Below are 17326 nucleotides of genomic sequence, written 5' to 3'. Positions count from 1 at the left end.
TAAAACCTTGCAATATTTGGTGAAGTGCAAGTTTTATTTTCATTGCTCACTTTTGTCAAATTAGAATTAGAACAAGAATCTCAATAATTGCACATATTTAAATGGAAGACAAAAATTTCAATTCTGATTTTGCACACCCAAACAGCAGATTAAATAGTTTTTGAAATTATAAATACCAATTCATATTCAAATCCATGAACTAAACGGAACAAGGACTAGTTGAGTTGTGGTCCATAATTGAACAAGGAACTGTAGGCAAAACTTTGATTCGGTAATCTAGGGAAACAAAGTCAACTTTGATTTCCATTGCAACTGGGAGACCTGCACTCTTTATACACCTTCGGAAGACAGTGCTTGAATTGCGGTTCATATTTGGACAACGAACTGCAAATAAAACACAAATTTGGTATTCCAGGTGAAATAATGAACTTCCATTGGACGTGGAAGACTTGTACCACATCCTTCCGCTATGTTTCACATTCAATCTTTTATAGGGTCATTAACCAATATCATCCATATTAAAAAAGTATCCTGGGCTATTGGAATTCAATTGAAGATGAGACTAGGATGACCTTGATTAAAAGCCATTGTTTTTGCCTTCAATTTAAGTAGAAGATTAAATACACAAATATTTACAACAAGGCTTAGCCCTTCAATGCTCTACCAGTCGGAATTTTTATTCAGTTAAAAGTGTAGTAAGGAGGATACTCGAACCCTGGCTCCTGGTACCCAAACACGTCCCCAGTCTCGATAAACTTTATGGAGATGTCTCTAGACATAGGGGACAATTAAGTTTCTTTGATTCTCTTATACAGCTTCCATTAGCATCCCTTGAAGATGAGGAAGTTCCAGAACACTATTCTCAAATACATTGGATTTTTAAGTGTTAATATGCGGTTGAAAATAGTTGAAAGAACGAGACAAATACTCAAATAGACTTGCGGAATTTTTTTAAAATTTTAAGAAAGTTCCCGACTTATTTCCATAGTACAAAACTTCTTTAATGAATACCGAAGAGGGGAGATGTTAAAATTTTATCGGTTGATTGAAAATAAAGTCATCTCCAATATCAATCATACTATGCTTTTGAAAATAATGAGATTCTCCTCCTACTTTCTTTATCATTTCCCAGTGATTATGGTTTTAAATTTTTTTCTATCATGATCACTATTCTCTAATAACAATATAATTTATTAATTATATACTTCAAACAAATTTATCATTTTCAGCATCCCTAAAGCAATACATTTATCATTTTCAGCATCCCTAAAGCAATACATCTCTATCTATCTATTTTTAAAATATATATCAGCCTCATGATACCCGTCTCTGACCTTTCCTTTTTAGAAATGCTGTACCAAAACCCATCACCATCCCCTAATATCTATGGTTAGAAAGCAAGATGGATTTCACCATACGCGGAAAGACAACTGAAAGAGTATGAAAACGTGATGTCATGAAAACACACAAATGTATCTATGTGCTCCACAAAAATGTTATCTATGTTCAAGTATCTGGTGAAAATGGTCCTTCAGATAATAAATAAATACACAAATACTTACAATAATGCTTAGTCCTTTGGTGTGATTAGTGCGCAGACTTCCCTTTTTCTTGAAATCGCACGATGTAATACACCATACAAAGAATGATATTCTGAAGGCAATGTAAACATGTGATGAAATCACATAAATGTTCTGTTATAACATAAATGTTCTGTTACATTATTAATACAAAAAGTGGATGCCCAAAGAATTGATCCTAAAACCTAAAGAATTGAATTGAGCCAGCCTGCAGGAGTAAAAATACAGGCAACTCTTTGCAAGGATATATCAAAACAAATCAAAGAACTAATCGATCCTAAATAATTACTGAGGCATTAGGAACTGGACATCAAAGAGAGAACAAAAGTTAAAGGCCTATAGGCTTTGTTAAAGCTCTGTGCTCTGTATTTGGCCTAAAGGGAAACGTGCAATATCTGGCTTCCCCTAGAAGTTAAGCCTCCTCAAGCAATGTTTTTGGAAGATCTGTTATACTTCATATGACTTTTAACAAGCTGACCTTCAGCAAGTGCTGACATAAGCGAGAGTTCTCCTGCCAACACTGCTCCAGCAACAATTCTGGCAAGGCAACGGGAATTAGATCCGGGGAAATCTGTATTTGCACCCTTTACGCCAAGTAAATTTAAGCAAGCTGCTTGAGAAGCCAACTGAGTACCTCCACCAATGGTCCCAACCTGCCAATTTAGAGTAAAAATACATTTCTACTTGATTTAAAACAATTACCATCAAGGCCTTCTATACATCAACCCAAAAGATGATAACAGATTGCAGTCTCAAGGCACATACGTTTAATTTGCAGCATAGGTTCTAGGTGACTGGAGATTGGTATCTCTCTATCTTTTAAATAGGTGTATTTAAAAATACATGTACTAATCAATTAGTTTTATTTTCTGTATAGATATTTACAATTGAGTTTGATAAATGCTCATTTATGTTGTTTGAGAATTTATTTTTCCCAATACTCGCTCCATTAAAAGTCTCCCCTACTACCATTATCATAACTAATAACACATATTAGCATAAACAGTAAAAACAGCTCATTACCTCGATACATGGCATCGTCACAGAGACATGCAGATCCTTCTCATTTTCTGCTTCCATCATTGTAATGCATTGAGAACTTTCAACATTTTGAGCTGGATCCTGTCCAGTTGCAATAAATATTGCAGAAACGATATTTGCAGCATGAGCATTAAAGCCTCCAACTGCACCAGCCATAGCAGAGCCAGCCAGGTTCTTGATCATATTTAATTCCAATAGTGCAGACACAGACGTCTTTAAGATCTTTGTCACTACCTCCTCCTTAATAACAGCCTCGCATACAACTGATTTGCCACGGCCCTCTATCCAATTCACAGCAGTAGCCTTCTTGTCTGCACAGAAATTACCTGCAAAATTCCTTTTACACTTCAATGTTTCGGTGTCAATGTAAATATTTAGAACAGCAAAAAAAATAAAGATATTCCTTCAGATATACAGACAAATGGATATCACCTTGGTGATCCCATGAAGCAAACGAAAATCAAATTTTCCTTGGATTAAGAATAGCCTGGATGGGGAGCAAGTAATCTCACTAAGCCTAAATTTGTCAAGCAAAATTAATGGGAAAAGGTAGCACCTCTTGTCCTGGTTTTCACCGAAGAAACAAAAAATGAAGTCAAACAAAAAATGAAGTCTACAAAGCAGCTACATATTTGCAAATTCCCACTTACCTGAAATGCTAACGACATTCATGTCAGGGAAAATATCCTGAAGATAAAATAAGACATTTTGTACGCCCTTGGATACCATGTTCATTCCCATGGCATCTCCTGTGAAACAATTGAAGCGCACATATACATTCCTACCAGCAAGGACACATCCAATGCTCTGCAACTTTGCAAATCTGCTTGTCCTGTTATGATTAAAATCCAACAAAGGTATTCTAAGTACAAATGTAAACAACATAAACAACCAGAAAACATTTTTTCACATTGAAAATATGTTTTGAAAATTCTTGTGAAAAGAAAAAAATCCATACAAATTCCCTATTTGGAATTCTGGCCTCTCCGTGGCTTCTACGTGAAAGTTACATGGTTTCAAGCATTTCAAATTATCACAATAAAGAAAAGATGCCAAGGTATGTATATCATCAACTAAAAAAAAAAAATATACTCTCATTGACTATTTGGCGATGTCAATAGCCAATACTAACATAAATTAAACATGAACTTTGAAAAAAAATCCTTCAAATTAGTCTAAAAAATACACCACTCTAATTTTCCAAGGACCTATTAAAGAAAGATTTTATCTTGAAAAAAAAAGTTAGCCTGATCATGCATTGAATATGAAACAGAAAGAAACAAAACAGCATTCTTGATTTAATAATTAATCATTTAGCATGCCCTCCTCTGACACGGTGCACAGATTACTTGTGGAAAAAGACATAAATGTGACACAATAAGCCATTAATTATGACAATGTTTTGGAATCATTACCGCTTCAGTCTTACTTGATAATGTATTCATGGATATACAGATTACAAATGTTCATATACATGTGGCACACTCATGTGCATACATAGAGATGTTTCTATACGCACGGAGATTCAGACAAGAATCAAAAGAATTTAGCTGTAACAATTTAATAAGCTTCATGACAAACAAACAAAAGATGATAAGTACACTCAAAAGCAACAGAAAAAAAGAAAATCTGAAACAATCACTCCTGTAATTCAAAGCGCTTCAAGGGTCACTGGTATAAACTCGTGTTTTCCTTGCAGAAAAAAGAACTATGAAAACAACAATCACGTGTTGAAAAGGTGAACATGCAGTCTTCATAGGTTTCTACTTTAAGATCATATAAAATTGTGTTAGTGTTTATAAAGTACCTATAACAGATGTCAGATATTAAATAGCTAAACTCGATGTCTTTGCTAGAACTACAAAGTACTTGGTCTTGTTCAAATCCTCATAAATGCAAAAGAATCAACAACCATACTCTGTTTACAAAAGCATTTTATGTTAGAAAGAAAGTAAGAAGCTGAGACTTAACTCAGCCGAAAATATGTTTGATGATATCATGTCACTTTATATTGTGATTGGTCAAGCAAAGACTTAGAAGTTTGAATCCGGATGCAAATGTGAGAACTCAATCCGTGGATACCTGAAAAAAATTATTGGGGATTTTAGATGTGTTTGTTGGCAAGTTGGCTAATGTGAATAGTTACATGGTGTCATTTATGGCAACACTATTATCAGGTTAAGGCAGCTCATGTTAAAGATGAAGTTTTGGTATTATGTAGTGAAGAAATTGTCTAAATATATACAGAAACAATTGTCAGCAGTCACACAGTTTTGCTGGAAGCAGATGAAAGGCCACAATTTTGGATTATGGTAGAATAGTAAGTGCAGATGATATGTTTATGTTTGCTAATGATAATATATCAGTTGGTATGAGTTTTGGATAAATAACATGAAGGCAGTCTATTACCGCAGAACCAAAAATTAATGGAAAAGAAAGGATAATTAGACTAACAAATTAAATTGTCTTGACAATTCAGGAGCTTAGTAATGTATGGACGACATCCTAGATGTTTACCCTCACTTAGCAGATTATGATAACAAGTTTTGAAAACGTGCAACTTATTTTGTTATTCAAGCCAACTGGACAGAGTTCAAGAAAAGGGTATAGAAGAAGACCTTTTTGATATGTGAAGGTATAAATGATTATCCAATGGTATGGTTATGTTATGCAAGCTTTTTTTATGCTGGAATATGTATGTTTTGATGGTCAGAGCAGAGCAGAGAGATTATATGGGCATGGTTATTGATTGTGACATTTGGTGGTTCATTAGAAACATCTGAATGTCCTTGCCCTCTATATATATTTGTTTCGCCTGCTATATTTGAGTGCTAATTTGTTGCATCACTAAGTTACGGGAGTGTATGGTGCTTGGTGTCCAAAAAATGTGCTCCTATCAGCCCTCAACCAAAGCACCTGCACCTCTACAATTGTTTGCATTATCTATGATTAGCTGGGCCACATTCTCACTACCAACCATCTCTGTGCACTTAATGAGAATCATCTCTATGCACTTAATGAGAATTCTGGAAATGAGTTGTGCATCTTTGACTTCCCCTTCACAGTCAACAACATTGCCCCTTTGGAGGACACTGAAATAACATGAATTAATGGGCAATTTCTGGTATTTTTCCATCCATCAAAAGCAATAGAAACACCTAATTAAATCCAAGAAACACTAATTAGTTTAAGGGAAGTCTCTTATAGCATTTCGCAACAAAGTGGTACACACCTTTTAAGTTTTAAAACACAAGACTTGCGTAACCAGTCGGTGCACTACCAAAACCATTTCCCACTAAAATTAGACAATGCCAATCCACTTGCACGCCAAGGATAATCTTGCTGACCCCAATCTGCATTGAGAGATTAAAAAAACATCCAAAAACCAGCCCGGTAGATGATTACCTTACTATCATACTGATTGATCTTGGTAATACCAAGGAAGCTCATTTGTTTACCATGCCAACCCTCAAATTTAGATAATTTAATAGAATGTTTATTTAAAAATTAAATATCAAACAAAAAATCACATTGTTCATAATCACGAGGAAATGTATAATAAAGGCAATGATTAGTTAAAGGAAAGGAAAGTGAAACAAAAGTGTTATATCTTTTGAAAGGAAACAATTAACACATGTTCCCTATAAATGATTAGTAAGTGTCCCATAGAGACAAGTCACGGATTCTTGAGAAGCCAAAATGCCAAGGAAGCATCCCTATACCACAAGCAAGAGAAGGCATCCCTAGGTTCTTTCCCCGAAAAAGAAGATGTTGGGGGGAGCAGGTGGAGGGGGGAGGGAGATGGCAGGAGTCCTCATTAAAAAAAAATGTTTTGATAAACATTCCATTTTTTTTCAAATTATTCACTTTCTCTTACTCATCCAAGAAAAAAGTTGAGCTTTCCTATAATGAATGGCTGAATTATTTGGATACAACTTTGGAGTCATCTAATAAAAAAATTTCAAATATATGGATATGAAAGTTAATACCATGATAGTGATTTTCTGATAGAAAAAAAAAGATTTGTTCACTCATATTTTGGAGGAAGTATTCTAAAGGAAGTTATAAGTATAAATGTCTTTCGGTTGACTTCAACAACAAGCTTAATTAGAAATCTTAAAAGTAGAGAGCATAGTTTTTCATTCAAAATAGAAGAAGCTGCATTATGGGATTGAAAAATCATTCGCTCTATTCTAATTATTAGCAATTATGGTGGAAACTTCTGGATGCGAAATATGGGCTAGCAGCACTTCAAACACAAATCGATGCAAACGGAGACAGTCCAAAAACACATGGTCATAAGGAAACACAATTTAGAAACCTTTGTCCCCTAAGAAATCCTTATTGTGAGAACAACATACTTTGTACTGAAGCAGTTGCTATGGTGGCTTTTTAGATTTATGAAAAGAAAAAGAAAAAGAGAGTAGATGCAGGAAAATTGGTGATCAAAGATAGTCTTTAGACATGTTTGGAGTGAGGAAAGAAGCCATGGATAATGCAAAACTGCAAGTTGAGGAACAAATGATACATTGACTTCAATTCTTGTCCTAATAATGACGAAGAAATAAAGACCTTTGCCAAAAATTTCACAAGTCAATATGGGAGGGAGAAGAAACATTACCTTGAGGAATTTAACCCCTTCCTACCATCAGCAAAAACCCTATTTCAAGGCCAATATCTCTTAGTGAACAAAAGATTCTTATAGTTTAGTTTAGGACTAACTTGCATCATCTTCAACAAAACAAGGGGTTGGAAAAGACCAACAATGTATGCTGAGAGAGAATTTGCATCTTTTGTACAGCTTTATTTTTAAAATGACCCTTTAGTGGAGAAGTAAAAGTGAAATGTCAATACTCATCCTCAAAGAGATTCCAATTAATTTAAAAAGGAAACTAATTATGTGATGTCACATCGACACACCAATAAACATGACTTACTGTACAACTATGACTCTTAATTTTTTTAAACTAATTTGAACACGCCAACCAAAAAGCATTCTGATGTGGGTCATATTTGAACATATGAACTTGCAACCAAATTTTTTAAGTAGGAAACTTGACAAGAAAGCAATCATACAAAATTGAGAGTGATTTGAACATTCACAGCATTAGAATTTTGAAAGGCACGAAGTTAGAGTGCTCCACTATAGGACCCATCCCTTGATTGCCTCAACAACCTATGTGATGTATATCCAACCACAAATCCCTTAAAAAACTTATCAATAATGTTGTTATTTGAATTTCAATATGATTATTAATATTAATCAATTGTAATACTAATAGAGTATTTGCACCTCGATCCCCAAGCGTCCCCTCCGCCCTCGCTTCTGACGCTCAATGGAACTATGGTGATTATGGAAGAATTCCTATGTTGGATAAAATAGACTATACACCAGCAGTAGTAAGAATCTCAATTTGTACAGCGAAGAAGAATGCAAGAAAGATGAGACATGACCTTCTAGATATTGAGGGTATTTGGAAGGAAAGATTGGGATTCAAAAATAGAGAATATTGGTAGTTTGAAAACTATTTGGATAGATTGATGTCTTCTGATGTGTATGTATTGTAAGATGGTAATCTATAAATTTCTAGATCACCATATGTGAACTAATAATTTGGGGCAGTGGTATCATATAGCCCGATTTCTAGATCGCCATATGTGAACTAATGGTTTGGGGCAGTGGTATCATTTCGCCCTTCTGAATTCAATCATAGCCTCTGTTTGATTGCAAAATCCTTTTCCACCCGCACAAATATTCAAATCACAAAATTGGTAGTCGTGTGCTACGAAAAATTACCGCAGTAATGTGGATTCCGTGGGAGATAAGAGTGACAACTTCCAAATAGGTTGAGGATCCGACGAGGCAAAACAAATACATGACGCTAAAAAATCATGCACTTGAAAATCAAGTCACTAAGGAAAAATCACCTTCAATCACCATAAATTACAAAACAATCAACCCACGTAAACACGCACCTGCTGAACAATACCGACAAGGTATCAAAATTCTCCGGGTCGTCGACATAGTACTTGAGCTCGGCAGCCCTCTTGACGGTAGCGAAGCTGACAACGGGTGCCCTACTCATGCCATCCTTGAGAAGAACACTGGTGACCCCACCGGATCGGTAAATAGCCTTACAACCTCTGTTCGTACTGGCCACCAAGCAGCCCTCTGTAGTCGCCATTGGAACCATATACTCTGCTCCGTCCAGCAGCAGGGGGCCAACAGCACCCACCGGAATCTGTACAAACCCTACCGGCAACTCGCAGCATTGGCCCAAAATAGCCTCATAATCAAAACCCTCAAGGGCCAAACCTTCCAGAGACCTTCCGATCATCAACTCCACAGCCCTGCGCCGTACAGAAGCCGCCCTCCTGGCATTCCCGATCCTCTCCTCCAACACATGCGACGCCATGCTTCCATGGGCAACGGCAACTGCAATTTCCTCATCCGTGCAATTCGTAACATCAATTGACCGCGGCTCTGTCTCTACCTTAGGCTTGCGAGAATTAGGCATTTGTTCTTCTCCGGGATTGTCGAATTCCCCAGTACTTTGCACAAAAGCGATGCCGAAAAATCCGAGAAGATAGCTGAAGGAAGCCACAAGAGAGAGCAGGGCACCGATTTCGACCAGGCTGAGGGTGTAGAGCGGAATGGAGATTCTGACCTTTTCCTTCCATCGCCCGATCAAGAAGTAAGATGCGAGGAAGAAGAGTACCAGGAATACCTTGTTAGTCACCCACACAGGAAGGGGCAGCGCATCGGAGGCCAATCTCGGAGTCTTCTTCTGCTTCCCCTGCCCTTCTGATCCCCACCTCATCATCCACCCCATTTTTCCACCACGGACAGACAACATTGAACGAGGAAAGAACACAATTTTCTCTATTTAAATCATCACAAGCGCTTCAATGAAGCGCAAAATGCTTGCACCTGTATGCGCAAAATGCTTGCACCTGCATACAGGTGCTTCACATGTAGAGAAGGCGGGAAATTTTAATATACAGTGTCCTTCCCTTCACAGGAAGTGGAAACCTGAAAAGCACGCTACCGTTTTCAAGCGTTCAGATTTTCATCGTATGTGCCAGCTCTTTTCACCTTATTATCATAATCGACAGTCGCAGTCTTTGTAAGAGAACGAAATCTCTATCTATGGCGCTTTGTGGAAGTCGCTCAACGACCCTAGTTATTGTCCAAGGAGAGGAGTGGCTTTCTTTCCATCAAAAATGACATAGATACATTCTACGTCTCCATGTTTTCATGGCCTTTCTCAACGTTTAGATTGCAAAATTAAACATACAAATAGTATTTTCCTTTTCAACATGTCTTTGTCACAAAGGGAAGAGATTTAGTAGTTATGCAATGTTTTCCAAAATTTTATGGGGAATGTCAAATTTTGTCTACTAACATATTTTGTAAAGTTCACCCCTCACATCTAAGGCTCAAATCAACATTATCAATTATGACATTTTTAATTTTTTAAAATCTTAAGAGGAGTCTAAAATAGAAAAAAAAATTAAGTGGTAATTTTATGTTAATGTGTTTATCTATGATAGATAATTATTATTACATATGGACTTTGAAATTATTTTAATCAATTGAATTGTTTGTGTGTCTAATATATCTATACAAACATTCAAATCATCTATGCAATCATATTTGACAAATCTTGTAACATCTAATAATATGTATATAGCTAGCAATGATAATATGTATATAGCTAACAATTTAATCCTATCGAATAAATTTTATAGAAATAGTAAAATTGTTTAATCATTTGAGATAGTTACTTCTTGAAATAAAATTTCACTTTTAGCAATTGGTCTCATTTGGTACTTGTAATCAATTGGATACTTTGGTGATTGTGTGTCTCAATTGTGTGAATTTGTTAATGATTTATACTTTATGTTGTATTAAACAAAATTAGAGTTCCAGGTTGCCCAATTCTAGAAAGTTGCAATTGTACACGCACTTCATATAAAGTGTCAAATTCATCTATTTAGGGGAATTCCTTGATTCATTATATATTTTGGGGGTGCATTGCTTGGTCTCAATTTGTATCACGTCATAAGTTCATCATGGAAAAATTATGGAATATACCATTTTGTTGACTTACAAGTCTAAGTGGTGTAAAGAAAGGTGAATAGTGATGCTAACACTTAGCACACCAAGGTGTTGCCATCGGTTTGCAATCAGTGAAAGGAGGAAGTAATGTGCATATTGTCTCATGACCATTGGTAGACATCTACATCGGTTGGATCAAATGAGAAGCTAAGAACAAGGCAACACACGAACAAAGGAAATGTGTTAAGTCACAGTCAGCATGGTGAGTCACCATTGATGTGACACAACGACGAGACACACATTGTATCGTGATGTGACTAAAGTTCATATGGAACGATGGAAAGAGGAGAGGATAGAGGCTATACCTAGGCCTACAGTGGAACTAACAGAGCTACCAATCTAGACCCTATTAAGTAGGTGTCATGGGTTTTCTATGAATAACTCATACATGTGATTCAAATTTTGTATGCATCAACTTTGGGGGGGATGTTTTCGGGGTTTTGGCATCTAGAAGATTATAAACATGTATAGTTTAGAAAGTTTGTTATAAAAATATGGATTGATAGAAGTGTGTATGAGAATTATGAAGTGTTGTGCAGAAGTTGAACAAAATAAAATACACGAGCTACTGCAGACTAGTGAACTACAAACAAGGGGGAGTAGAGAAGTGAAAAGGTGATACAACAGATATCACAAAGGAAGCTAACACTACATAAAAAGATAAAGACATCTTCAAGGTATACACTAGAGATCTACAAGGAAAGGTGTGCCACCTATTTAGATCAATCTTTTGATTGATTTCTTACCATCATAATCTATTGTAATCGGGCATGCTTTAGGAGCAAGCATTTTATAAATACTTTAACAAGGTACATACTAGATGAAGAGTTTAAATCCTCTAACAGGGTAGCTTTGACAAGCTTATGTAATCCTAATAGGTTGCTAACATTCATAATTGAATGTGTTCTCAGAAAGAAACAATTGTAGCCTCTAATTGGGTAACCTTTTATCTACAATAAAAGGCTAATGGGTATATAACTCCCAATGTGATTTTCATCCTCTCATCGAGGGTTTCTAGGTATAAAATTCCCATGTCACTTTATGTATGCTTTTTTGTATAAGATTACATACATTTATCTTACTACTTTTATCATTATAATATTAGTTAAGTATTTATTATCTAGTTTTCTTGGAAGTTCAACAAACCGATTGGAGAATTTATACTAATGCACACCCCAACCTGCCCCACTCTCCCCCCCCCCCCCTCTCAGTATGGGTTGGGACCAAAAGTTGGTATCAAAGCTCAGACCCTAGCAGTGACAAGCTCAATAACTCAAGTGAAGATCAAATGGCAACCATCAAACTTCAAAAGCAACTAGATGGCGCTCTTGACATTATTGAAGGTTTGAAGGGTAAGTTAAGGGTTTCATTATCAAAGAGAAAGAAACTCGTGAAGAAAATCAGTGAGAGTCATGAACTTATTGAGAAACTAGAAGAGAACAACAAATCGAGAGAATTTGAAGAAATTATCACTAACCTTGTGATCGATAATGAGAAGCTAAGAAAAACTATTGCACGTTTGAATAAAGAACAAGAAGAGACTTTAGCAAGATTGGGTCAAGCTTGAGATGATAAAGGTAATGTTGTGCTAGCCAAAGAGAAAACTGAGGATGCATTAAGAGAAGCATTGGAAGCAAAGAAAATGGTTGAAGAAGTTGCAAGACAAAAGGATAAACAATCCTCAAACTGACTATAGAATTGAAAAGCACAAATGAGAGAAATGAAAAGATGAAAAAGTTCAATGAGAGCTCCAAGAAAATAGATGAACAACTGAAAGATCAAAGAAAGACCAAGAGCACTAGCAATCTTGGCTATGAAGGTGACAACAAGATTGAAGAAGGCAATTCCTCTAGAAGCGAGGACCAAAACCTCAAAAGACAAGGGAAAACATTATCTAAAGGTATGAAACTTAAGAAACATACCTTATCATTATTGTGGTAAAATATGACACACTTCAAATCTATGTTGGCATAGAAAGGCTTCATCTATTATTCAGAATACCTTCAATGGGTATTGTCACAACTATCATCCATTGGTCCTACTGCACAATAATATCGGTCTCACTCAAATGAGATAAGATTGGATTGATATTACTACTTCTATAACAAGTATAGGCATAAGGATAAGGTATGTAGATCCAAGGAGAGATCAAATCAGTCATCTCTGAAAACATCAAGTCCTACCTAGAAGAATAAGTCTACGACACTGGTATGCACAACATATAGAAAATAAAATCACCTTGCAAAATATTGCAAATTAAGGACTAGTTATAGGAACCTTTCAAGACCTTGGAGAGGAACAAGCATGACTTGTTATTACTACAACAAGAATAGGTCATATTGTAAAAGAATGCAAATCAAAGAAAAGGTTTGTGGAGTAGAATCCTAAAAGCAAGGGAAAGAACAAGATTGTGGATAAAGAGGAATCCAAAAAGGACTTCTACAAAGTCTAGACAAAGAAGATAGATGAGGCTGAAGAGGCCAAGCCTGCTAAGGTTGTGTGGTCATTGGTTGATGGTGAGACATTTGGAACAAATTAAGCTAATCTACCTTTTGGGATTACATGCAAAAGGCAAAGATGTCAAACCAATCCCCTAGTCTAAATCGATAAATCATGTGTTGTGATGTCAAGTATGGCAAGGTGATAAATAGATTGGTAAGTGTAGGATACATGTAGCAAGATAGGAGTATGAATAGAATATGATTGTTGTCTCACGGGTCATAAACATTAAATACAGGTTAAGTGATAGGTAAATGTTTTATTTACCATTGCATATTGATGTTAACCTAGTACTACTAATTGCAAGATATAAATAGGTTATCAAATATTCATTTTCCACATTGCAAATTTGAACTCTTGAGTTGTGTGTTTGTGAAAACCTAATTTATCACATTGTGCACTATTAAATTATGTTAAGTGAGTTGCATCCAGAGATAGCAAGAAGAACATATTTAAAGAGGTAGAAGAAGTGATTGTTGATAAAATTTATCATATCATCTGCCAGTCAGAAGCTACAGTGCACAAGGAATTCACAAGGTAGAGTTGGTTAACTCCAAGGAAGATAAATAGATGGAATACAAGATTATTCCAAAGGGAGATGCAAAGAACATGACTAGACCACTATCATTAGTGCCAACAAATGTCCTTCTCACTAAGAATGTGAGTGGATACCTAAAGGTAAAAGTTTTGGAACTTTATGATGAGAAAATTCATAGTTTATTTGAGTCATTCTATGACAATGTGGTTTTGAATCCAAAATGGAGGCATGTAGAAAAGACCACATTGCATCGTGTTGTGTACATTCTTGACTTCTTTCAAGATGATTGGGTAAAATTTGTGTTGAGTATAGTGCACTATTAGTATATGTGGTTAGACAAGGCATACAAGATTGTCAAGGAAGTTATTCAGAGGCTAACAGGATTTAGTGGCATTGGAGTAAAACTAACTACCAATATAATTATAGTCGACAGATATATGGAATTAACAAGAGCCCATAGAGATGGACGAGCATATGTCATCGAAGATGTTCCAAATCTAGAGATAAGAATTTTCATGATGATTATCGCCTATCAAATCTATTACTCAAGCAAGGAAAACAATGTGTCAAGTGGAGGAGCTTACAACACATACCAAAATATTCACAACCATGCCACAGTTGGCCTAAGTGTGTGACTTCATGAGTAATTCATGATCAACTTGCATAAGATTAAGGAGAATTATAAGATACATCCACTAAAATATGAAGCCATGCTAGTATGTATGTTCTTCTATTTCAAAAGAGATTTCTCATGATATCCATCATTCAACTAGCTAAAGGATATATCAATGACAAAGCAAGTCGAAAAAATGTATATGCAAGTACGTGATAAAAGAGATGACTTGTTAAGATCATATTTCTAGAAATTTCAACCGAACCTGCACAAAAGGGAGAGAATTCTCTTTGCCCTTATTGAAGATCATAAGAATGAACTATGTTTTTTGGAAAGCACGTATTATTATATGATACAAATTGTTAAATCACAAACACACTGGTTAGCAGTGTTTCAATATGAAATGACAAAGGAGGAGGAAAGGCCTCACATTGACATGTTATTGGCAATGTCGATAGACCCTAATTTGCCAAAGTTTGACACAAGCATGATGAAGAGGAGACTCTCATCAAAATAAATAAGGACAAAGAGTTAGCAAAGAAAAATGCAAGAAAGTCCAATAAGAAAAAAATACAAAGATTGATGAAGCAAGTATGATTGATGAGATAAACATAGCAGAGGAGTTGGGACTTGTTGATGAAGCTTCATTGAGTCCATAATTATAGGAAAATGTTTAAGAGAATAATGATTCAGGTTGAGAGTCCTCACCTGAACCAAATAGGATCGTAAAGGATACCAGAGAGCAAGAAGTTGGGACTACTCAGTCATCCAAGATGGAAACATACAAGAGGAAAATGAATGACCAAGAAAAGGCAAAAGAGAAATCAGCTTCTCTAGTACTCTTAAAGCCAAAACCACCAACAAGAGAACCAGCAATGAAGGCAACAAGAACATTGAAGAAAGGTAAAAATCAACCTAATCTAATTTCAATTGAAGATATTGTAAATCATACTATACATAATGGTACCTTCAATATATTAAGAAGTAGATATTCAAACTTTAATGAGGGAGACAAGAACAAAGTTATTAGTGGTGTTCTAGTTAGCTAGAGAACCTATAGTAAAACCCCTACCAAGATAAGAGATAAGTTACCAAAAGAATTGGCACCAATTATTCAAAAAAGATGGCAAGCTAGAACTGCCAAATTTGAAGCTATATTAGATGATGCACTAGAAACAATAAGACCAAAGTATGTACCATCAGGGAGAAAGACATGTGTGAAGGCATATAGAGATGATTTTTTCACATAAGAGCCTATTGCACTGGTAATAATAGTAAGGAAAAATGATGCCTTTAAGAAGACTATAAATTGGCAGAACACTATTGCACTACAATTGGAGGAACTTTGTGTTGGAAATCTGATTGAAAAATGAATACTGTCAAAGAGGGAGATTGTTGCAAAGAAGGAAGATGGTTGATAAAGAATGTTTTCAATCATTGTTTTGTCATTGATGTCAAACCTGCTATTTGTTGGAATGACAATTGCTTATAAGATCTTAGTACTATCACTTAGTTAATTGATGAAGAGGATTTAATCAACAAGATGTAACAAAAGCACCCAAGGGAAAGGTTGAGTTATGGTTTTGTAATGAAGTGCGAAGATCAGTTAAGACAATGGTTAAATGATGTATTGATAACATACTTGAAGATACAAAGGTTGGTCACACTTAGAAACATTGGAGGAATAAGTTGCAACAAGGATGACTACAAAGCTTAACTAAGTTCATTAGTGAGTGTCAAGCAACCTAGTTCAAGCCGAGCAGATTTTCAATTAGTGTCGAGCAAATACAAAATCTAGTGTGTGCTGAGTGATACAGAAGCAGCCGAGCATGTTTAGGTGCCAAGCAAAGTAACAAGTGTCGAGCATCAAAAAAATTTAGTGGATGCTGAGTGAATCCAAAGTAGGTGCCAAGCATCAGTAAAATGTAGTTGATGTTGAGTAACATAGTATGTGCTGAGCACTAGAATTTCAATAAGTGTCAAGCTATTACATTATTTGAAAAGTCAAAGATTCACCAAATCTAAGTTGACAAGTTTGTTATCTTGAATTTTGTGAACTAGATGGAGGATAAGGATGATGAGCTGGTGGCACAGAATTCTATGTAAACTATTTTTTAGTGAATTCAAGAGAGTTCTTCATGATGTTTCTAGAAGAAACAAGATGTGGGTTAGATTCAATGAATCCTACCTAATCCATTCGAACTGGAATTAAAGGAGGGAAGAATCGAGCAGGAAAAATAATTCCAAAATTCTATTTGAGGAGTCACAGGTCAAGAAGCTAGAGTTGCTAGAGTGCAAAATTGCAAAGTGGTTGAAAGGTGTCAAGGAGAAGACATCAAGAGGAGAAGGAAGAACAAAGCACAAAGACTCTGCTTTGATTAGTGGTCAAAAAGAAGATTGCACTGGTATATCTAGCATGAAGACTTAAGGAGACAAAGCTTGAAAGGAGGACAAGTTGTCAGAGCTGAAAAGATTAAAAGTTAGGCAAATGTTGAGAGCTTAATAGAGATCTGAAATCTGCAAGATAAGTTGTGAACTGTAATCAGGTCAAAACCCCTTATTGTTACTCTCTAGCAATTGTATCAATTAGGGTAAAATCCTATGGACTTAGGTTGTTTTAACAACCATTTGTAAATCCTTTAATAGGGTGGCATTCCAAGTGAATGTTCTAAAGTCCTCTAACCAAGCTCACTTCTAACAGGGTGGTTAAATCCTTTAACAAGGTCACATTTAACAGTGTGTTGTAGCCTTTAACAAGGCAAGCCTTTCATGGGTAAAATCCTATGGACTTAGGTTGGTTTAACAACCATTTGTAAATCCTTTAATAGGGTGACATTCCAAGTGAATGTTCTAAAGTCCTCTAACTAGGCTCACTTCTAATAGGGTGGTTAAATCCTTTAACTAGGTCACATTTAACAGTGTGTTGTAGCCTT

The 17326-nt window shown here is 35.8% G+C and overlaps 1 protein-coding gene across 1 annotated transcript; it reads right to left on the bottom strand.

Moving 5' to 3' along the window:
- Nucleotides 1-1515: 1515 nt before the first annotated feature.
- Nucleotides 1516-9549, bottom strand: LOC149567531 (3-hydroxy-3-methylglutaryl coenzyme A reductase 1-like). Its single transcript, XM_089820752.1, has 4 exons — nucleotides 8598-9549; nucleotides 3272-3453; nucleotides 2604-2947; nucleotides 1516-2233 (listed from the first exon to the last, which is right to left on the bottom strand). Exons 1-4 carry the CDS (start codon nucleotides 9476-9478, stop codon nucleotides 2003-2005), a joined length of 1638 nt encoding a protein of 545 aa, XP_089676878.1. The 5' UTR covers nucleotides 9479-9549; the 3' UTR covers nucleotides 1516-2002.
- Between the last annotated feature and the right edge of the window lie 7777 nt (nucleotides 9550-17326).

Source organism: Cupressus sempervirens, chromosome 3 (genome assembly GCF_028749045.1).
Source record: "Cupressus sempervirens isolate cs-2001-9-10 chromosome 3, ASM2874904v1, whole genome shotgun sequence".
Lineage (NCBI taxonomy): Eukaryota > Viridiplantae > Streptophyta > Pinopsida > Cupressales > Cupressaceae > Cupressus > Cupressus sempervirens.
This window is presented reverse-complemented; position numbering and strand designations above follow the sequence as displayed.

Excerpts from the sequence above, each read along its gene's own strand:
- LOC149567531 (XM_089820752.1), bottom strand. The coding sequence starts at position 9,478 with ATGTTGTCTGTCCGTGGTGGAAAAATGGGGTGGATGATGAGGTGGGGA. Across the intron at positions 3,454-8,597 it reads TTGTCGGTATTGTTCAGCAG|GACAAGCAGATTTGCAAAGT; the intron begins GTGCGTGTTTAC and ends TAATCATAACAG. Across the intron at positions 2,234-2,603 it reads TGACGATGCCATGTATCGAG|GTTGGGACCATTGGTGGAGG; the intron begins GTAATGAGCTGT and ends CTAAATTGGCAG.